This window comes from Gambusia affinis, linkage group LG19 (genome assembly GCF_019740435.1).
Source record: "Gambusia affinis linkage group LG19, SWU_Gaff_1.0, whole genome shotgun sequence".
In the NCBI taxonomy this organism is placed as follows: domain Eukaryota; kingdom Metazoa; phylum Chordata; class Actinopteri; order Cyprinodontiformes; family Poeciliidae; genus Gambusia; species Gambusia affinis.
The window spans coordinates 14,309,784-14,332,467 of NC_057886.1; the positions used below are offsets into that span (position 1 = coordinate 14,309,784).

A 22,684-nucleotide genomic window follows, 5' to 3' on the forward strand; every position below is an offset into this window, starting at 1 on the left:
TTAGAAAAGAAAAAAAAGGCTGGGAAGCCAAATTTTTTGAATGCTCATTTTTCCCATATTTATCAAGACCTCAAGCATGATTCAAGCAAATTATCAGAATTTTTTAAGACTGTATTTATATAACAAAAATGGGTCAGCTTGATTTATAAGAATGGTCAGTGGTGCAAATAATGGTGCACAAGTGATGTTAAAAACAATTTTCGCTTACAGTAGATTTTTTCCACACTGAAGTATTGAAGTAAAATTTTGGATTTTTCTCTGATTTTTTTCATGTGTATTTCTGTTACCAGTTATGGCAATAATCATGTGGCAGAAAAAAGGAGACACGTCTGCGCATATGTACTCTTGCAACTCTTGCATGTTTTTTTTTTTTTTTTTTTTGTCCATTCATCTTCAAAGAAAAGGAAACAGCAGAGTAAACGAAGAAAACAAATCATCGGCCAACCCAGATCTGTTTCACTGGCCCTGGTAAAAATATAACAAAATATGCGCATACAAAGATCCAAGAACAAGGACAGTCCATTTAACTCTCTCTTGCCCCTGGACTCAGTTGAAACAAGCCATTCATCACCACCCACCATACTATCTGTTTTCTGAACAGAAAAGGATCTGGGTTTATTTCTGTGTGAGAAAACAGATTAAAGATAAATAATCTTTCACGAAGCCCACGCTGTTTTATCCCACTACAGAATGACCCAGCATGTGAGTTTTAGCTGTGAGGATTATCACGTTATGAAAGGCATGGGGTTTGCTGCCCCCTGTTGGGCATTTTCTGAACAGCGGCAAGGCAAACCAGCTATCTGCTTAGAATCACTTAAAATCTGCTTATCTAGTTGAATGAAAACTACTTGATGTCATAAAAATAAATGATACATCTATGTACATACGCAATAATATCTTGCGTGTGTTTTTTTTTTCTTAGGAACTTAAATCAATAAGAAAAAGTGACATTGATTCATTACTCACAGAGCCCTGTATTTCAAGATTATGGGTCAAAGCTATAAAAGGAAATAAAACAATGAAAAATAAAGTAAATTAAAAACTTTAAAAATTTGAAGATTAGAGTAATAAAAATTGCTGACTTTATACAACTTGTCCTTCAAAAGTGACTGACAAGATATTTCTACATAAGGTGGCTATTTACAGAGTGCTCAATACAAACATGTAATTGGAAAGTTGAGTGGAAGGAAAAAGTGTGGCACATGCAACAGCTGTAATGAGAGCTTTGTCGTATCTCAGATAAATAGAAAAATAACTGAGTTGTTCCTCAGTGGTCCAAAGTGATTTTTACATTTTATTCAGAAATCAGGGTCATGATTAATACCCCTGGCTGATTATATACCTGAATGACATAGGTTTTACTTTTTTAATTAAATTATTGAAATGAATTTACTTTACAAAATTGCTGCAAGATGTGGCACTCAAGACATTTCTTCAATCTCCAGGTCTGGTAATTGCATTTTCAGCCCTTTAATTAAACAGTGCAAGGTTCCAGTATTTATTTACTTGAACAAACACACTTGTTATTAGACTTTTCAAAGATCAAACCCTTAGAGGCCCTTGACACTTTCTTTATTTCACTCTGATAACAAGATGGTACTGATTAAAAGAGCTTTGTTGCAGCTGTGTAGGAGGCCTCTCGTGTATCATCGCCCATTTGTCATCTCAAATTTAGCAGAAGTTGAGTGGGGGATCGAAGCAGGCAGTAATGAGGACTCTGTGCCTCCGCCACGGTAACTGTGGTTACGAGCGGTGCATTAATGTATGTAATCTGTTACTATGTCTGTGACAAGGACACGTACTGTGCTAATTAAAGAAACCTTTCTTAGCTCCTCTTTGACACTTTGGTCATGTCTCATTAAAAAAGGGTCTCAGTTCATAGGGAACCATTCATTACTGGGCATTTGTGATGGTGGGGGTAGCGGAGGGGAATGCACAAAGAATATAATACATACCATCCAGCAGGTACATCATGACAGTGTGAAAAACCAGCAAATAAAGCTTGGAAAACTTTACATACTTTATCTCAAAGTACCGGTACTTGAAATACTTTGTGCTACGTGGTGGTCAGTAAATTGTAGATTTGCTAAGTTTTGTAATAGATATACATACTTTTTTTTAAGAATCAAATGAGACTGTTTCATTTTAAAATCAAATTTTATTTCTTTAAATGAGAGGATATCCACCGAAGCAGAGAGAGAAAAAAAAAAAAAAATCTGTCCTGTTAATATTTTACATTTCTAAATACAAAATATATATAATCCCCAAAAATAAATATGAACCACATCTCAAAAATGCTTTCATTTTTCACACATTGAATTCAAGTTTGTTGTTGAGGGAGAACAAATTAACAAAATACACTAATCCCACTTTAGCCGTTGCCGTTTTTACACTTTAGCAGTTGCTGTTCAGGATAGGTCAGGATAATCAGCTGGGGTACAGTGCACAGAGGCACACGCTTAGCAACCTTTGAGTCTGGCAGAAAGGCATGTGGTAATAAACTCTCAAAATAAAATTAAAAACCTTTTCTTTTGGCAAAATCAGTCAAAAAATGAGAAAAAAAAACAAAATCTGCAAAGAAACATTTGAGTGTGTTTTAGTTAAGACTGGTCAGGAAGAAAATTTGTGGTGAAATCTGATTTCATTTTTTAGGGTGTTTTCTGGATAATGACCCAAGATTTGGAAAAATGCAAGCAAACGGCCAGAAATCATTGGCTCTCATTTCCGCCATTACCCTGAATGCCCCTTATACTTTGCACACAATGCATCACACCTGACCTACATTAGAAGAATTAAGTAACTGGCCGGCAACTCTTGGAAATCTGGTTTAATGTGTGGAAGATCATGTACAAAAATAACTTTCTGATTGCTTCCCTAGACTCTCTTTTGCCAGACTTTGGATAATCAAGATCTAGAGCTTTTAGTAGCTGTTCTATAAATGGAGATGCATTTCCATACCAGCATTAGCATATCCTGTCCAACAATAAAAATGCAACACAGAAAGACTTAAAATGTATTATTAAAGCATGTGTAAATATTGTCAAAGCGTTACTGTACATTCCTTTGTACTTTTGGTGAAATGGAGGGGAGCACAGTCAAAAGACAGCCTTCTTCTTCCTACCTCAGCTCTTATAAAAATGAACATTTCTTTTTGTGAGGCCACAAAAGTACAGTGTGCTTATAAGATTCCAGGTGCAACCACAACAAAAATGACCCCGAGTTCTTATGCCAGGCAGCCATACTTTTAAAGTTGTAATGTTTGTTCCACCATGATCACTTCTGAGATTTATCAATGTGCATCTTATAGTTTCTAGTAAGATGACACTGACGTTGGAATGGAAACAAATAAGACTGAATCTGCCAGATAATGAGAGTCAGAGATGAATCCTCCCATTGATATAAAATACTACCATCTTAAACTGCCTCTTCTTTTGGTTGTAGTAGTGATCGTTTCTGCGTAACTAGTGTAAACTATGAAACACTGCATGACGATGATTCATTATTGCAAAGCAACAGGCAGCAGTGTGTCTACCTAAAACCAACGGGTGGCTTTCTGTGCCTTTCAAAAGTATTCATACCCCTTGAACCTTACCACATCTAGGTGTGTTATTTTTCCATAACCACTAATTTATTGGAATTTATTGAAATTTTGTGCTATAGACCAACATAAAATAGTGTATCTTTTTAAAGAATGTGATTTATTTTTTTTTTTAAAGAAGTAATTTCAGTATAAATCAGAGTTTTTGTTTATATAAGATTAATGAGCAAACTCTATCATGAAGACAAAACACATCAGGTCAGGATGAACCTTTTTTTTTTTTTCCCCCACCAGGGGGTCTTTTTGTGGGCTCTAGTGTCCCTTATATAACAGTAGGCTGATAGGAAAGGGGGAAGACATGCGGCAAATGTTGTCGGGTCCGGGAATTGAACCTGCGACGGCTGTGCCTAGGACTGAGGGCCTCCAAGCGTGGGGCGCGCTACCCTCTACGCCACCGGAGCACGCCCCATCAGGATGAAAGTTTAAAGAAGGTTCAATTATAAAACAATTTGCTTTGAACAAGCATGACGAATCACAACATTCTGTGTTGGAACAATTTCGATAATTATTAACAATCCAGTTTGTAAGAGTGCATTTGTACACGCAAACAGAATGGACAAGTCAAAGAGAGCATAATTAATAATTTTCTGATTTTCAAAACACAAATCCCTTAAGTATTGTGGTAAATTACGGATTATGAGTGAACAAGTAAAAAAAAAGAAAACACGCTCAACTAGCAATAAATAAATTGTTATACAAAAGCCGCTTGCAGTGCTGCTGAGGAGTGTGAACATGTCTGAGTATAAGTGTAAAGTACTCAAGTTTACATTATTAGTTGCAATCTCTTCGCCACCTTGTGAAAATGCTTAAGTAGTGGTGGCCGCAGGGATTGACTGCCAGGCCACATGTAGGGCCTGGCAGTCCAACTTCATTAACTGTTCCTCAATAAAGTATTATCATTGTTTTATTACCTGGCACTAAATGCAAAGAGCACAACTGCACACTAACTACAGTATTTCTGACTAAACCAACAGTGTGGGTAAGAGAAACGTTAATCTGAAAACTAGCCAAGAGGCCCATGCTAACTCTGGAGGAGCTTCCAGAAGTACTGAAACCTTTGGCGTGTCCTTATGTTTTATGACGTATAATATGTAGCTGATTGCAATACATTTGTGCTGTTTGGTTGTACAAATGCACTATTCAAAGTAATCGGAGTATAGAAAGGTAGCCGTTTTAGAGCAGTACATGCAATTAGAGATTTATAGCCAAAAAGCAATGTCATGAATTTTTGATCATTAGGTTTTTTGTTATTGTTTTAAATGCCAGAATGTCATCCTAAAATATTAGGTCCATCTTTACCCATCCCTAAAGCACCTTTTGATATTTTTATTTGCAAAACAAAACCAAAAAAAACAACATATTTGTTATTCATTTTTACGTTGATTGAATACTTTGTGTTGTTGTATCACAAAAGTAACTATAAAAAGCACTGAAATATCTTGGTTGTGGTGTTACAAAATGTCCAACAGGTATGAATATTTTTGCGAGGAACTTTATGTCTATGATCAGAAAATGTAGCTATTTTAAGGCAGTAAAGCGATTCTTACAACCAGCTCATCAAATTAGTCTTATTGAAATCCGGAGAAAGCAAAATCAAGTGACAAAAATGAACCCGTGGGATGTATAAAGTTCAAGAAAAATCCTGCAACAGTCAGGTCTGTTCACAAACTACAAAGTGTAAGAGAAAAATTCAAGCCCAAGAGGGATAAGTCTAATATATGATCAGAGACGATCCTGTAGTCTGTTGGAATGCTATCATAACAAACCCTATGTACTACGGCCTGACTTGTCTTCAACTAAATTGAATTCTAGTAGATAACATTGAAAGTCTTACTCACATTAACATTCCCCCCAAACCCCCAGTCAAAATATGAAAGCAAGAGAGCAGTCTAAGACATATCCTCCCTGAGACCGGTCCATTTACTCACACCTGTCAGAACCCTACTGTAAGACTAAACACTTCACGACTGGCCCAAAACTGCCGTTTGGTGCCACTTCAGCATCTCTACGGTTTTCATGTCGAATTTAACGAGAACACATAAGAACCCACAATCAGTCGCATACATTTTAAGGCTCTCAGAGCAGTTGGTAAACCAGATTGGTCGGAAAATAAGTGGAGTATAGAATGTTTTGAGTAGATCACAGTTATCAAAGTTGTTATTGCTCAACTGATAGATGAACTGCTCCTATAGATACTGCCATCCACCCAGAGATGTGTACAGCTGTGATATGTGTTGTAATGACTGAAGATGGGAGAGGAAGAGCCGAACGAAACGATCAGCGACATGTTTTCAGTCCTTTGGCGTCTCCGAGGACAGCGTCATTTCATCTGGGGTCTCTGAGCTGACCTCGGCTTTGCAGGCTATAGAAGTGGGCCTCCCTGAGGATGCGGTTGATCTGCAGGTACGACAGCTGATTTGCGGGGCCGCCCAGCTCCGACGAGAGGCCGGAGCTGGAGGGGCTGCAGGGGCCCAAAGCACACCGACTCCCAGCTGCATGTTCGGGACTGCTGATGTTGCTGCTGCTCTCGCTGTTGGATGTCTGTTTTGATAAATAACAAAGCCTGTAGTTGATGCATTTTACGGATAACGTGAAATGAGAAATCAGAGGCTTTCTATGCTTTGGAGAGAGAGTCATAAAGAAAGAGTACCTCTGAGTCCCAAGCATCCCGACCTGGCTCAGGGGAGAGAGGATGAGCACTGCTCTGCCTTTTGGCTTGAGGCACCAGGCGGCTACTCTCCTCATCACCACCGCTGTGCTGTCGCTTCCTGCAACAAAAACGGATAGTTCTCTTTGTTACAACATTTCAAGTTAACAACAGTGTTTGGAGATCTAAGAATTCATAGGGCAAACAAGGTTCAAGTCTTCTCATTTCAATCAATCCAGTTTATTTGTATAGCACACTTCAGCAACAAGGCAGTCCAAAGTTATTTACGTCATAAAAATACAAAGTCACAGAACACACCACACAGTCAACAACTGGGAAAGCCAGTGAACATGACATTTTGTCAGGTGCCATCATTTACATATCATAATGCTGGTCGGTGTTTCATTTATTATGGTTCAATAGCAACTCTGAGTTTTTAGTCAAGTTTAAAGGAACTCAGTGTTTCAGCTTTGTGATGCATAGTAGCTGAATGCTGCTTCTCTATGTTTGGTTCTGGTTCTGGGATGGAGAGCAGACCAGAACTTATACTGACACAAGGGTATACTTTGTTATGTCATAGCCAACACAATCTGTTTTCCGAGATTTTGCATCACAAATGTAGTGGAACAAAATTCACATGGTTTTTAAGTTGTTTCACAACAAAAACAAAAAAATAAAAGCCCTCTGTACTTGGATACCCCTAAATAAAGTCCAATGCAAAAGGGAGCTGGTAAAAGTTAACAGTGAAAATGGATGAAGTTCTGTAGAAGGAAATCCTTGAAGAAAACATTTAGGATGCTGAAAATAGATTCAACTGGGGAAGATTGCTCTTCCAGCTGGACAGCATCCCTAAAAAAACATGTTGAGATGAAATTTGGGTCAAATGGGCTTAAAAGTCATATTTTAAAGAATACATAAAGACAGAAAGTGAACCAACCTTTAACAGTCATATAAAATGATCTAAATAGCTGTCCAGTATTCTGGGTGTAACTATTTAGCCAAACTGAAAGTGAATATTTCATATTAAGCAAATTTAAGAATAATTTCAATGAGAATCAGTGGAAGGACAGGACAGGTGATATTCACAGATACTCCTCATTCTGTCTGAGAGGTTGAAAGAAGAGCCAAATATCCTTTAGCTTACACAACATAATTACGCACCAAGTTTGTATTTCACATTAAACAGATTTAAATTTTGTGGGTGTAAATACTACAAAATGTGAAAAAGTTCAGTGTTTGTAAAATACAGTAGATATACATAAAAAATACAGACTAAAAAAAAAATAAAAATTGACCAATATAACAAAAGACTGCGGCGAAGAGACACTGAAATCTAAGCTGTCGCATAAATATCTAGACAAGCTAATGTGAGCATTTAAAATAGTAGCAATACCAGAAAATGGCATATTAACTATATTAATGTCATACGAACACCATTATGTTTGGTGTACCAGCGTATAGACAACCACTACCCTTTTTTAGCATAATCTAGGTTTTAAAATGGCTACTCTGAGGCGTGAATGATCAATGCACAATATTTTAAATAATTCCATGTTATTAATACTAAAGTGCAGAATGAACTCACCTGTTGTCAGTCAACATATGATAACACTTTTTCCACCTGGAGGAGCCTCTATCGTAGTTTGTTTAAATCCGAAAGAATTATTCGGCTTTTTAGTTACCGTCTCAAGATGTCTGTTGATGGCCTATTGCTTTGCTCAAGCTAACTTTCCCAAACTAATTAATTACGCTGAATAAAGGCGGTATACAATGGTCCATGTTGGCAACGCGGTAACATTAACAAGCTTCTATCTAAAGCCACACAATCAAGCATAAGCAGCGTTGAATAGGAAATAAACACCAAAAATATTCGCTAGCTGGTTAACAATTCCTCTCAGGCGCTTTGTCATTGGTTACAAGCTAACGCTAACGTCATAGCGAGCTAACGTATTTCTCTATATTAGCAATGTTTTCTCAACATTTTATGTGTGTTATCTAATGCAAAAGTCCCACACGATGCTGCTAATTTTACATAAAATGTCGATATATATAACCAGAGCCGGTATATGTCCTAGACCTTAGCTCAGACTAGCTAGCTCTCGAACATACACAGCCAACCGCAACTGTTGTGTTTACAACTCACTGCGGCTGCGCAGGGACTACTGAGTTGTCAGTGTCCGAGCAGATTCAGTCTGCCAACTCTTTTACATAAATGCGAAGAGAGGTGTATGAGATGTAGTTATTTTTGTATAATTGTTATGATGTCCATTAAGCTGTTTTTGTATACTACATATGCAAGTTTTTGAGCATTTTGTTTTCGATTCACATCGACATTGCAAAAACGTGATAGGTCGCTATGAAAACAATAAGAGTCGTTTTGATAGCGTTCATTGATGGAAATGGTCAAAACTTTAGGATCCAGAAAAAAATATGAAAACTCAATTTTTAGTAGGAATAATCATGGTAATAGGGATGCTTTTTTCTTTCTAGTTTTCATATGATTTCTTTTCTATTTTACTGCCTAGTTAAATGATAATTACGTATAACAGATATCAAATTCAACAAGTTCAAAATAGGTCATTAATCTCTTAGAAGAGCACACCTATATTGAATTTAATTTAATATAGGTCATATTATGTCGAATACTTGCGTTTGTGTCCTTTGAAAAATAAATTTTTAATCTTAATGGTGATTTAATCCTGGTAAAATTTAGATTAAAGTTCACAGGGTGTTTAAGATTATTATTATTTTCTTACTTTTATCAACAATCTCAACCAAATATTTTAGCCTGAAGCACAAAGACATTAAAGAAGTATATCAAATTATGCTGTTTGGAAGTGTTTTCTTAGATAAGTAAAAAATAAATAAATAAAATTAATAAGTTACAAAATAAATAATTTCATATTGAATTTATTTACCAAAACTCAGCTATATTTGCTATACCCTAGGCGTTGTTTAGTGTTCTCTTTTATTGTCAGTTTGCATCTTTGATATGTCTTGTTTCTCCGTGTGGTTTCTTGTGTATGGTTACTATCTTTTGATAATTGAGCATTTTATCCAAAACTTCTGTATATATATATATATATATATATATATATATATATATATATATATATATATATATATATTTACTGATTTGTATCACTACAGTAAAGGAATTATATGGCATTATAATGGTAATACTTAAAATGCATAATACCTTTATAGAATTTCTAATTTTCTGCAAAATATTATTGAATTATTTATCCATTCAGTCGATTATAAGCATCCCACTTATTTATTTCCAGTTTGATTTGACATATTTGTAATTTTATTTTTTTCTTTCTTTATTTTTCAGTTTCATTTATCTTTCACAATCTGGCACTTCAGACGCTCCATAGATCCAGCCAGCCAATAGTTAAAAAAAGAAAAAGAAAAAAAATACACGCCTCCACCAATGACTCAAGCGTAGGACGGAGGTGAGATTAACAGGGATTCTCAGCGGCAGCAGATTTACGTGTCTGAAGGGAATCGACCGCGATGGGAAACAGCGATTCAAAGCTAAATTTCAGGAAAGCGGTGATCCAGCTCACGACCAAAACGCAGGTATACATATATGTGTGTGCTTCAGTGGAGCAAATTATTACCATCAGAGCGCAAGAGCGCACCGAGGAGCATCACCGAGTAGATGAGAAAGCTGCTCCGAAATAGCAACAAAACAAAATTAACCTCCGCCTGCAAGCAGGCTTTTAAAACACAACCTTTTGTTTCGCAAAACGATGAGATAAGATTATAATGTCATTGTGAAGCTGTAGATTAAAGGCGCCTTAAATATGCATGGTACATATCATAAATTGGATTGGGAAACAAATAACCATAACCGTGTTTCCTGGCGTTAACCTACATATTCAGTGTTTGACGATAATTACTGGTGGCGTTCAGCAAAATCATAGCTCATGACGTAATTCCGGGAATAAATACGTTTGCAGATGCGGCAGGTGGAGGCTGAGGTTGGTGCGCAGCAGAAAGCACCCACTGTTGCTAGAAAAAGCTTCAGTGTTTACAATGCCATTAAGATAATGGATACTTTTGTACCATCAGGTTAGACAAGTATAGATATCAATTAAAAATGAATAAATGTGTTTGATTTTTGCGTCTAAAATCCGATTCATCTGGTGAATCTGTCGACTGAATGTGTCCGTGTTTTCCACAGCCGGTGGAAGCCACAGAGGATGCCTTCTGGGACCAGTTCTGGGCAGACACCACCATCACAGTCCAGGATGTTTTTGCTCTGGTGCCAGCTGCAGAGATAAGAGCTGTTCGAGAGGAGTCGCCGTCAAACCTGGCAACCCTCTGCTATAAGGTACACATAGAAAGAACATAAAACATAGGAATATGAGGATATCCTCACGTTGGAGTAAAATTATAATATTATTGTAGCAGTGCAGGATTTTTTATTTTTTTCTCTCTTTTTTGGAAGCCACTTAGATGTGGGAATAATGAGTCAACTCCCTTTCCTTTTTCTCTGCTTCCTGTCTCTCTTATTTCCAGCTTCCATTTGAAGCCGCATATCTGAAACAAAACAGACACACACAGGCGTGCAGCATAATTAAATAAAGAGCAAGGAGACCAGAGTCCTCGAAGCAAAGCTTGTTACCAGGGTTTGTTATCTGCTTTAGACAAAAGGTCTGGCACACAGTTGATAAAATGCAGACTTTTTCTTTTTTTTTAGTAATTGTCTGAAAAAATAAAAACAATGCTCCTTATGTAAGCAAAATGTTCTAACCTTATAGCTTACATTATACATTTTGCACCCAAAATCCATTTGAAGCAAGAGTAAAACTGGATGGAAATACACAGTGTCACAATGTCTTGTTTGTTTGTTTGCTTGTTTTTTTCCAGGCAGTGGAGAAGCTGGTGCAGGGAGCAGAGTCTGGCTGTCCAACCGATAGGGAGAAGCAGGTGATTCTGAACTGCACTCGCATCCTGAGCCGGATTCTTCCCTACATCTTCGAGGACCAAGACTGGAGAGGGTTCTTCTGGTCAACGGTGCCTGGGGCAGGACATGCTGGGGTGAGTAAAAGTGCTTCCATAGAAATAAAAAATGAACTGATGTCCAACACTTTAAGTTTGTTTATATCTACGGAATGGAAGTAAGATCTGATCAAATGGAGACATGTAGGTATAAAATGAAGCAATGTGAATTGGTAAAGGGATGAATTGACTCAGCTATATTTGCTATAGCTTGTAGGCGTTGTTTAGTGTTCTCTTTTATTGTCAGTTTGCATCTTTGCCATGTCTTGCTTCTCCGTGGGGTTTCTTGTTTATGGTTACTATCTTTTGATAATGGAGCATTTTATCCAAAACTTCTGTATGTTTTGTTGCTTTCCTGCGTCTATTTATAGTTGCTCGCTTCCATCTTAATTTTGACGTGTTACCATTTGTTTTTTTTGAAGCTATATTTGTTTCAGTCAAAAGAAATAATCCACTAGAGAGAAAACTCCCAAACATAATCCAGTAGGACTGATCTTTTGCTTACATGACTTTATGAACAAAGAAAATGTTCCAACAATGAGTTAATTTAGATAGAGATATTTTGGTAATAACTGCTGCTTGAGGGGATTCACATCAGGTCAGTGGGGGGTCAAGCCAACCTAAGATAATTCAGATGCATTTTGTACTTGTATTTAGTGTCCGATGTGATCAAATCACCCAGGCAAGATGCTAGTGCACCTTGTCCATAGGGTCTCTTTTTGGTTATGATCTGCAAATCTCATAAGGGATGCCAAAGGCAATTGCTTTTTGTGGCGCATTTAAGTTTTTGAAGCTGCTTCTTTCCAGCTCTAATGCACAATTTTTGGCCCTTTCCTTGCACCAATCAGCATGGGAATAACAGCATAGTAGCTTCTTTTTGTTTTAGGAGCTCTTGTCTATTTCAGATTACATTAAATCATTTATTTTGGCAAACAGCAGAAAATTCTGACATGCAAATAAAGCTTCTTGCGGGCATCTTTTTTCAGACAGATGAGCTGGATGACGATGACGGAGCCAGACCACTGGCTGAGTCGCTGCTCTTGGCAATCGCTGACCTGCTCTTCTGCCCTGACTTCACTGTGCACAGTCACAGAAGAGGCCCTGTGAGTACCTAATGTCCTAAACTCTGTGCAATCTAATTTAAAATTCCATTCATTTGTCATTTTCCCGGCAGTAGCAATAGCAGTATCGGGAATAGTTTAATAGTTTCTGTCTCGTCCGAGCCTCACTCTAATCTTGTCCCGTGATTGAAAGGTAAGCGCTATTTTCGTAGCACTGTTTCCTTCTTCCTGATCTGAAGTCGCCTCACTAACCTGTCCCTCGAGTTTTGCTGAAAGCAGAATGCAGAGATAGTGACAGGTTTCTCCACTGGTCGCACCAGGAAGGCATCAACTTTCCTCTTTCAGAAATAAAGAATGTCTAGCCAGGCCGCCGCACAGTGCTTTTTTTTTTTTCACATGTTGACTGTAAAATAAAATGTAGAACAGTTATCTTTTAAAGGAGGAGAAAGCGAGGCTTTCTTTTCCAAAGATCGAGACCACTCTATGTTCCTTAGAGTGAACTAGTGTATGTCTTCTAAAGGGCATCTTTTTAATGCCATGTTTCTCGTTTAGCCATTAGCAATGTTCAAAGTGGACTCAAATGATTTTCTTTCATTTGGTAAAATGAAAGAAAATCAAGTTGAAGTGTTTTTTGTGACTATTTCCAGGACTCAGTGGAGAACATGCAGTCTTTAGACAGCTGTGAGTACATCTGGGAGGCTGGGGTGGGATTTGCACAGTCCCCGCCTCTTAACTACATCCATGACCTCAACAGGTAGGTTTGGTTTATGTTTCTGCACCTGACAACACCTAAATTACAGAATCAGAATTATTTTTCCCTTTCTGTCACACAATGATCCATTTTTTTTTTTAACCTTTAGGGCAGAGCTACTGAGATTGTTACTAACCTGCTTCTCAGAGGCCATGTACCTGCCTCCTTCACCCGACAACAGCGTCCTCAACCCCTGGGTCACATTCTTCTGCTCCACAGAGAATAGGTAACGGGCTTTTATAGGATCATCCACATACAGTTGGATACCTTTATAAATTGAATAATTTATTTATTTAAATTCCACAAGGGAAACTCAAGATATAGAATCATTACATTCAGTGTGATGTATATTCCATGTGTTGATTTTTAAGTTTGGTACTTATGTCTTACAGCTAAGAAAACCCAAATTCAATTTATCTAAAACTTAAATTCTTAAGTGGAATCAATCGGAAAAGTCCTGGGATGAACTGGTGACCCGTCAATGCTTACAAAACAACCTTTTTTTTCCACATTTCACAGTTGTTGTTTGTTCACATCATTTTGTCAACATGTTGACATGGACGAGTTTTCCTTTTCCTTCTGTAGTTAACACAGTCGGCAAACAGAACATGCGGAGAATGTGTTTACTGAGATTCACCTTTTGAGTGAGTCTCTAACAGTCTTTTCATGTTTTTTTTTTTTCTTCTTTAGACATGCTCTTCCTCTATTCACATCTCTCCTCAATGTGGTCTGTGCTTATGATCCGGTGGGCTACGGTATCCCCTACAACCACCTGCTTTTCGCGGATTATCGGGAGCAGCTGGTGGAGCAGGCTGTTCAGATTCTTATTGTGACACTGGAGCACGATGGAGGACTCCCCCGACCTGCTGCTTCATCATCCAGCATGGAGGAGCTAGAGGTATAATGAGAGCAACAAAGGCCGACAACCTGTTGACAATATTTTGTTTTATACCTTCTTGTGAAAAAATAAAAAAATAAAATAAAATCTTGATCTGTTTGCAGAATGCTGGCCCTGAAAACCTCTTTGTCAATTACTTGTCAAGGATTCACAGAGAAGAGGTTTGTTTTTAAAAAGAATAAACAATTTTGGTCAATTTCTTTTTTTTTTTTACTGAAAGTTATCTTTGCACTCCTCCATTGGTAGGATTTTGACTTTGTGCTGAAGGGACTCGCTCGTCTACTGACTAATCCTCTGGCTCAGACGTACCTGCCTCACTCCACCAAGAAAATTCAATTCCACCAAGAGCTGCTGGTGCTTTTCTGGAAACTCTGTGACTTCAATAAGGTTGAAAAGCACTCAAATAAAGTGAAACAATAGTGGAGTCTCGCTCTCTCTCTCTCTCGCTTTCTCTTTTTTTTCTGCTAAGTAACACACTTGTACTGTATGATTCACTCGACAGAAATTCTTGTTTTTCGTCCTGAAGAGCAGTGATGTGCTGGATGTTCTCGTTCCAATTCTCTATTACCTGAATGATGCCAGGGCAGATCAATGTAAGTTTGGGATTTTATGCTACAGGCCAACACTAAGTAATGCATTAAGCTATGTGTGATGCCACATGGTTTACTTTTCTTATTTTGCTTCTATTTTAACACCAAAAACAATAACAAATCCTTCTCTTCCGTGGCAACAGAGAACGTGGAATAGTTTAGATAAAAGCATATTCATATGTCAAATGCCTCAACTCCTTTAGTATGTTGTATTCTGGTTGCAGCTCGTGTCGGACTCATGCACATCGGTGTGTTTATTTTGCTCCTGCTGAGTGGGGAGAGAAACTTTGGTGTGCGTTTGAATAAGCCATATTCTCTCCATGTTCCAATGGACATCCCCGTGTTCACAGGAACGCACGCAGACCTGCTGATAGTGGTGAGATGGGATACTGCTTCCAGAAAGCTAACATTTATTGCTGATTGGAGTCATGTGAAGTCTCACTCTTTCTGTTTGTTTTCTAGGTTTTTCACAAAATTATCACCACAGGACACCAGCGCCTTCAACCTCTTTTCGACTGCCTGCTCACCATTATTGTAAATGGTAAGTTGGCATCTTTCTTTTTATTATTTTTTTTCTGAAATCATATAACATTTAAATGTTTTAGGCTTAATGTCATGAAGGAGTTTCCATATTTAACTGAATTAAATAGGAATTCTCCAAGTATTGCATCTGCTCTTCTTGTTGCTTGCAGTTTCCCCCTACCTGAAGAGCCTGTCCATGGTAGCAGCCAATAAACTACTCCACCTGCTGGAGGCCTTCTCCACCACCTGGTTTCTGTTCTCCACCATTCAGAACCACCACCTTGTCTTCTTCCTTCTTGAGGCTTTCAACAACATTATCCAGTACCAGTTTGATGGTAAGCTGGATCCATTCTGCGTCTGCGTGTTGCTGAAATGCTTTCATTTTTATTTTCAGTCTATTTATATAATAATTTTTATCTCTCTGCCAGGAAACTGCAATCTTGTCTATGCCATCATCCGCAAGCGCAACGTATTCCACCAGCTGGCCAATCTGCCCTCTGACCCTGCTACAATCCAAAAGGCTTTGCAGAGAAAGAAGAAGTCACCAGATGTGATTTCCCGCACAAGCTCCCAAGAGACTGTGTCCATGGAGGGCTCCCACCCCGCGGTGCCAGCAGAGCCGGGTACACTGAAGACCAGCCTAGTCGCTATTCCAGGTACTTTCATTTTGACTGAATACTTTGGATTCAGTCATTGCATAATTTATGTAAAAGCTTCCCTAGATTTATGGTCCCTCCTCTTGGACCTGAAATAGTTAAATGTTTTATGAACCACGTTTTTGTTACAGCTATGCTTGTAAAGAAGTTTCTCTTTTTTTAATTCCCACTGTTTTCCCGGCTGAACTAGAACACCAGCTGCTGCTCGAAACCTCAATCATCCTATGTGTTGCATAATGCAACAATTTTTAAACCGTATGACATATCTGGATTCAGATGTGTTTGTGAAACATGGAGTTCTGAAACTTTTGTTTATTCTTTTTTTTGTGTGTTTTTATTAAAAAGGCTTCAGTATATGAAGCCAATTTTACATTTTGACTGAACTGCAGAATTTCAAACGTTTTGTGGATGGTAAATTGTCGAACACATACCAGATGGTGACTGGTATGTGTCACCTCTTGCAAAAAGTTACAAAAAGTTTTATGTTCAAAAATATGTAAGAAAATCAATCCAATTAATATATATGGATTTAAATTTAGTTGCATTAATTGCAACTCCATCCTATTTAACACAATGGGTTGCCATGCATATGCTTTTTAATTACACCTATTTTAGCTTCAAACTACTAAGAGCTAAGATTATAGATATTAACACATCTATTGCCTGTAAAATGTAGATCATACCATGCAGTAAAGTCTGTCATGAAGTAAAGCTTCAATCTCCTTTTTATATCTTCAATCTGCATTAGCGGATCTCCTGGCAGGGGCCTAAAATAGCAATCACATTCTTGAAGATTACATTTTATTTTCAAATTTAAAAAGCCCAAAATGCTTTCTATTTAGTTGGTTTCCAATACTGCATTCAGTTGAACTGAAAAGTCAAAAGATCCTTGGAAAGTTGGAGCTACCAAAGCTGCTCTGTCTTGAATATCCAATATGGCAACAATATTTATTAGCACTTTTTACACAGTCCGTATCTCATTAGCTCATTTTAAACATGTTCTATAATTGTCTTAAAGCATATAATGAAAATAAATACAGTTACAGCTTGTATTACTATAAGTAGCTAGCACCAAAACAGCAAGGACATTCAGCTGATTCTCCAATGTTTTTGACTAGTGCCACCTCATTGATTATTGTTATGCCATTGACTTCTCTCAGGCATAGATAAGTTGACTGAGAAGTCACAGGTATCCGAGGACGGGACCATGGTGTCAATCCCAAAGGTAGACTCTCCAGGGACGGTCCACTCAAACCAAAGTGCAGCCGCTGGGAGCAGTGACACAGAGTCAAACTCAGGCAGAGACAATGAGGTAAGTGCTTTGTTATTGTCTCCATGTGTTGTCCATGAATTTAATGTCAGATGTTTTCTTGGTGTTACCAGGATGTTTTCTACACTGAAGCAGAGATGGAAAGAAGGCGTTTGTCAAGTGCCTCTTCGACTTCGTTATGGACTCCTACCCCAGAATGGGTGAGCAAACTGTAAAACCTTAGTTATTAGATAAACTTTTAGAATATTTTTTAACAGTGTAAAAAAGTAATTATTTTCTTTTATCCCAGATCCTATCTTGGAAATGCAAGTTGCCCCTTCAGACTATCATGCGTCTTCTACAAGTACTAGTTCCCCAGGTGGAAAAGATCTGCATTGACAAGTTGGTGTTATGTCCTGAAATGCAAAGGTCTCCTTGAACCTTTTGATAAATATTGTCAGAAAAAAAAAATTGTGTTCCTTTTCTCGCCAGGGGTCTAACAGATGAATCAGAGATCCTGAAGTTCCTTCAGCATGGCACGTTAGTGGGCCTGTTGCCGGTTCCTCACCCCATCCTCATCAGAAAATATCAGGCCAATGCTGGCACTGCTACGTGGTTTCGTACTTACATGTGGGGAGTTGTTTACTTGCGGTAAGTCAGGCATGACTGTAAATCAGTTATGATACAAAGAATATTAAGGAAACCAGGCAATGCTTAAAATGTTTTGATAACAGTTTAAATTTTGAAAATATGAATCTCTTCTGTTTATGGAGTTAATTTGACTTGTATAATAGCCATGTGAATCAAATATGATGATGATGCGGATGCTTTTAACTCTGATTGAATGGTTTGTTGCCAAATCATTTTTAAAGTTGTGCAGTGTTTCTCTTTCTGGAAATGTGTGGCATAAAGAAAACTATAGGCTTTCAGTGAAGAAAAATCTCTGGCATCCATGATTTAACATCTAAATTACAAATCAAAGTGTATGGATGAGCCTTGGGCCATGAGGAAATACGTAGCTGTGAAAATGATTGCCTTGTCTCCTGCTGACACCACACGGTTAGCATGTAAAAAGAAAGATGTGTGGGACCAAATACTGAGTGTTGTGGGATTCTCTATTTGTAAACTGATGCCAAAGAGTAATTTTCTGATTTAATTAACTTTCTATCAGGATCTACCACCTTTGCTGATTAAGTTATTTGTTATCTGTGTTTATTTATTTTTTGCAGCAATGTAGATCCTCCCATCTGGTATGACACTGACGTGCGCCTTTTTGAGATCCAGAGGATGTAAGCTAACCATTTGATGACTGAAAAATGAACTGCTCTTATTTGAGAAGTATCTGCTGGATTCCTGGAAAAAAACCTCACTGTGTTAGACCTGTCTTCTAATTGTTATGCTTGCACCAAACACTTTCTGATCTGGAAAGATTAAAGATGTATGAAGTATCATCAATGTCCATAAACAGCTATGTTTGAACATTTCTTTAAGACATTGAGACCGCAGAATGTCTGTTAAAGCACTGAGGAGAATGAAGCGTTTTCAAAAAGCAAAGAAGTGTAACAGAAATATTTAACTTTGTCATATTTATTATAGAGGATGTGGTGCTTTCCAGCAAAGGCATGTAAATTATCTTGGATGACACTGTGTTAGTATTTCTAATTATTTATTGTATTTCCTATGCTTTAAAGTGAACTTGCACTTTTCTGACTTGTCTGTTCAGGTTGTGGTTTATTGTAACGTTTCAGATATGGAGATGTTTTTATGTAAATGACCAAGAGGTTTATTTTAGACCTTTTGTTTTGACTTCTTGCTTTAATTTGTGAACCTTGCAGTGCTTGACTTTAAAACTGTATTTTCTTGAATTGTCCTGAAAATATATATTACTATGGCTCTGTGAACTATGTGTTGCTGTTGGTATGCTTTGTGGAGAAATGCTTTAGCGTGTCCTCATATATATGAACTGAGAACATAGGAGGTCATAACCTTGAGCTATTGTTTACCAAATAAATGTGGAATTTCCATGTTAGCCACTAGATGGAGCCACAATACCTTTTGACTTAGGTTGACTTAGGTTCCCCATTCATTTGAAAATATTAAGATGGATTTTTGCAGCAGAGTTGGATGAACAATTCTAACAATTTTATATATATATATACATATATATATATATATATATATAGTTTTGTTTTTTTAAATTTTATTTTATTTTTTTCAGTTGGCCACATAGTTCAGACATTGTTTGACATCGAGTTATGTGTCATAACTCAGATTGTTCTGATTGTAGGGCAAAGACAATAGGAACCACAGGGTTACCACAGTTGGTAGAGTTAGATTTTGGAATATTTAGATAATTTATTTTAGTAGTTTAATTTAAAAACTGCTGTTAATTAAACATGGTGTATTGACCTCAATTTTTTCTTTTGTTGACTTACAACTAATAGAAACCTAAAATTCAGCTTTAAGTTTTATTTCCTCCACAGTACTCAAGGCAAGGTTGTAGCTATCCTTGCTACTTATCGACTTAATTCTTCCACTCAACTTTTCCTAAATGTAGATAGATACAGCTTAAGTTTACTGTCACCTGTACAAAGGATTATTTCCTCTCTCTCTTTTATGTGTTAAATACCCAAAGAGTGTACAACAGTAGGATTCTTTGATATTTACAGAGTGAAAAGTGTGTTCCTTTTACTTATCTGTTGAAGACGTTTTTGACGGTGTGTTCATTAACATATGTCTCAAAGCTAAAAAACCAAATTTGTCATGTGTTCTTCTCTGCATAGGTAACAAAGCTTCCCTGAACAAGGTGTAACAAATGACAACAAATTGGGTCAATTGGCGTCAGCTTGATGACAGACTTTATGAAACACGCCTGTAGCCATGTTTAGCTACAGGCGAACAATGGAAGGGTGTTTAACATGAAATGAGTTTCACCAAACTAATTTTCAAGATATATGAAATTGGTTAATGACCTAATTTAAAAATAACACTCATTATATTTTGTTCTCTGTGGTTTTTAGGCCATTTCATCTTCAAACCATCATAGCTAAATCATCATCATGTCTTTATTCTAGACATAAGAAGGGTAGTAGTAAAAAGATAAAAATATTTTTTAAAAACAACATAAAAATAACCTGTGTTTAAATATACATTTTTCCATTATACTTTATTTTTACTTCTCAGCCTTACTGTTCTATGCCTCTATTATGTAATTTGTTCTTTGCTTCCCTCTATAGTCACATATTTTTCGTACGTGCATCTATTAAAGAAGTTTTATTAAAGGTCTTGTGTGTTTTCCCCCATTTTTTCTTAGCCCGAGAGAAATTGGGTTAACCACAACCTTTTCACGCATGTCAGTTTCCAAGAAGCGTGTCTAGAAGATTTCGTTCAGAGTAAAATAGAAACTGTACCTTGGAGACATTTATAAATTCAAGATATTGTTTAAAATATGAGCAGTTTTTTTTCCAGTTCCATGAACCTGTTAGAAATTGTAACTTGCTTAGTCATCAACTTAGCTCACGCTACATGGGATTTGATGTAAACAAAAGACTTTGCGTCTGAGAGAAGTACAGGTTCATTGGCTGGTTCATGTGTTTTATTAACACACAGACATATTCTTAGAAATATTTTCACGAAAGGTTTGCCAGCTATTTTTTTCTTGCCGACTGGACATTTGGACAATCCACAAAAAAACTAAGCAATATAAGACCTGCCTTGGAAAAGTATTCACAACTTTTTTCTTTTTTTCCCCCACATTTTCACTTTACAACCAAAACCTTCAATGTGTCTTATTGGGAAACTTGTGAGAGTCTTGTACAAACCATTGCATAATTGTTAAGCTGAACATAACAGTTTTAAACTGTCTTTACAAATAAAAATAACAAAAGGACTTATCATTCACCCAGCCCCCCTTGCTGGGTGAATATCTACTAAGCAATATCTACTTTCTAAAATAATAATCTGCCTACAGGACTCTGTTTAAATTCATCGTCTACAAGTGGAAACCTACGAAGATATGGCCTGACATAGAAATTAACAGCCAAGGAAAGGAGAGTGTTAATCAGAGAAGCAGGAAAAATAACTTCTGTCAAGGCAGAAGGTGTAAATATTTACAAGTCACCTGATCATGAACAGGATGAGCTCATGAACTTTAGCAGTAAGCAGTGCTGCTCTCATGTTTGTCACAAGGTTGGAATCAAAGGTCAACATTTTCCATTCTTTGCCACAAACATTCAAGATGCTGAAAATGGCACAAGTACTCCTCATCTGCTGTCTTGTTGGGGCAACAAATGCCCTTTACAAGCAATGGATTCCTGATACCAACTACGAGAATAAGACCAACTGGGATAAAGGAGAAGTTCCGTGCGGAAGTGACACAATTCAGTTTTTATCTCAAAGAAAAGTGTCTGTGTTTGTGGAGACCACTCATGCCGTGCGGGAGATGACGCTGCCAATGGATGGAGAGATCATTCTGAATTCGGGAGCTGGCTTTTATGTGATCAGCGGACAGGACCCTGGTTGTGGAGCAGGAGTGAAGACCAAGTTCAAAGACGCTGACTCGCTGCAATGGTTTAATCCGTCTCTGTGGCAGGCAGCTGCAACTCTGAATGATCTACAGGACGGACATTTCCTCTTCTCGGTGCATGAGGAGAGCGTACCCTGTCAGCAGGATGACGTCGTGTTCAGACCCCTCTCCTCCTTCCGTGTGGACACCAGCTCCAGCCAGACCACCGTCCCCGTCAAATCCGTATCTGTGTTGGGACAGGTATTTGACAGCAAGTCAGAGTTCTCCGAGTATCTTAGCTCACAATCAGGCCTGCTGCAGTTTCACGGCTCATCATCGGTCACTGTTGGGAACCCAAGTTGTGGGGATGCTACTGGCTGTGACTGTGGGAACTCTGTCAACCATGAACGCATCTGCAGCACAGTAACCTGTGGCACTCTGAGCTGTAAAAAGCCTTTGCTTCCCATCGGACACTGCTGCGAGGTGTGTGGTGCAATAATTGTCATTCATTATTCTGACAACTTCAACCTGGAAAATTATAGGGGACGAATCCGTCACCTTTTCCTTTCACTGCCAAAATATCAGTCCATTCAGCTGGGCATGTCAAAAATCTTAAAGCCACAGAGGTTGATGGGAATTATTCCATTTGGATCTTCACCTGAGATTCAAGTAGTTATTCTGGATGGAGAGACTGGAAAACTATCCGAAGCGCTGGCCCAAGACATGATCAAGGATATTAAATCTCATGGCTCAAATCTGGGCATAACAGGAGCCGAAATTCAGGCCGCTAGTGAGCCTGGAAGCACTGCAGGGACAGTCGTTGGGGCAGTGTTTGGAGTCTTACTCGTGGTTACGCTTATTGTGATTGTGGTTGTGCTAATCCGCAAGGGGATTGTACAAATGCCTTCGATGCCTTCGATGCCATCTCTGAGCAGCTTCAGGAGAAACACTGATGTCGATGACCTTAACAGGGCAGCTGACCGCGGATTTGACAATCCGATATTTGATAAACCTGATATGCTGAATAACATTTCTGGTCTGTATAGCACTGATTCCATCTCCATGACTCAGACAGGCGTGCACTTTATAAATCCAGCCTATGATGAGAACGAAATAGATTTTACAGTTTGAAGTTAACTTTTCACGCAGTTTCCTGATTAAATGTCAACATGCATTTAAAAAAAGAATAAAAAAA

The 22,684-nt window shown here is 37.8% G+C and overlaps 3 protein-coding genes across 4 annotated transcripts; 2 read left to right on the forward strand and 1 right to left on the reverse strand.

Moving 5' to 3' along the window:
- Positions 1-5,818: 5,818 nt before the first annotated feature.
- LOC122821900 lies at positions 5,819-8,395 on the reverse strand. The gene is made up of 3 exons (XM_044100208.1): positions 7,831-8,395; positions 6,249-6,366; positions 5,819-6,139 (listed from the first exon to the last, which is right to left on the reverse strand). The coding sequence occupies exons 1-3, from the start codon at positions 7,845-7,847 to the stop codon at positions 5,924-5,926; spliced, it is 351 nt and encodes a 116-aa protein (XP_043956143.1). The 5' UTR covers positions 7,848-8,395; the 3' UTR covers positions 5,819-5,923.
- Positions 8,396-9,667: 1,272 nt separating this feature from the next.
- On the forward strand, positions 9,668-18,886 carry hid1a (HID1 domain containing a). Of its 2 annotated transcripts, none has more exons than XM_044100243.1 (19): positions 9,668-9,830; positions 10,438-10,587; positions 11,127-11,297; positions 12,245-12,361; positions 12,967-13,073; positions 13,180-13,296; positions 13,761-13,968; positions 14,073-14,129; positions 14,215-14,355; positions 14,471-14,561; positions 14,783-14,934; positions 15,021-15,099; positions 15,251-15,415; positions 15,509-15,736; positions 16,897-17,048; positions 17,120-17,206; positions 17,296-17,387; positions 17,478-17,636; positions 18,215-18,886. In XM_044100243.1, the coding sequence occupies exons 1-19, from the start codon at positions 9,765-9,767 to the stop codon at positions 18,276-18,278; spliced, it is 2,403 nt and encodes an 800-aa protein (XP_043956178.1). In that variant the 5' UTR covers positions 9,668-9,764; the 3' UTR covers positions 18,279-18,886. The 2 variants fall into 2 exon arrangements, with proteins under 2 accessions (XP_043956178.1, XP_043956177.1); XM_044100242.1 differs by having other exon boundaries at positions 9,688-9,830; positions 17,099-17,206.
- Positions 18,887-21,128: 2,242 nt separating this feature from the next.
- Positions 21,129-22,620, forward strand: amn (amnion associated transmembrane protein). The gene is given in 2 exon segments (XM_044100244.1): positions 21,129-21,193; positions 21,195-22,620. Coding segments are annotated over 2 exon segments (1,491 nt in total).
- Positions 22,621-22,684: the final 64 nt, after the last annotated feature.

Coding starts and splice junctions, on each gene's coding strand:
- LOC122821900 (XM_044100208.1), bottom strand. Junction 6,140..6,248: donor GGGATGCTTGGGACTCAGAG/GTACTCTTTCTT, acceptor TTATCAAAACAG/ACATCCAACAGCGAGAGCAG.
- hid1a (XM_044100242.1), top strand. CDS start 9,765: ATGGGAAACAGCGATTCAAAGCTAAATTTCAGGAAAGCGGTGATCCAG. Junction 14,130..14,214: donor CAAGGATTCACAGAGAAGAG/GTTTGTTTTTAA, acceptor CTCCATTGGTAG/GATTTTGACTTTGTGCTGAA. Junction 14,562..14,782: donor TGATGCCAGGGCAGATCAAT/GTAAGTTTGGGA, acceptor TTCTGGTTGCAG/CTCGTGTCGGACTCATGCAC.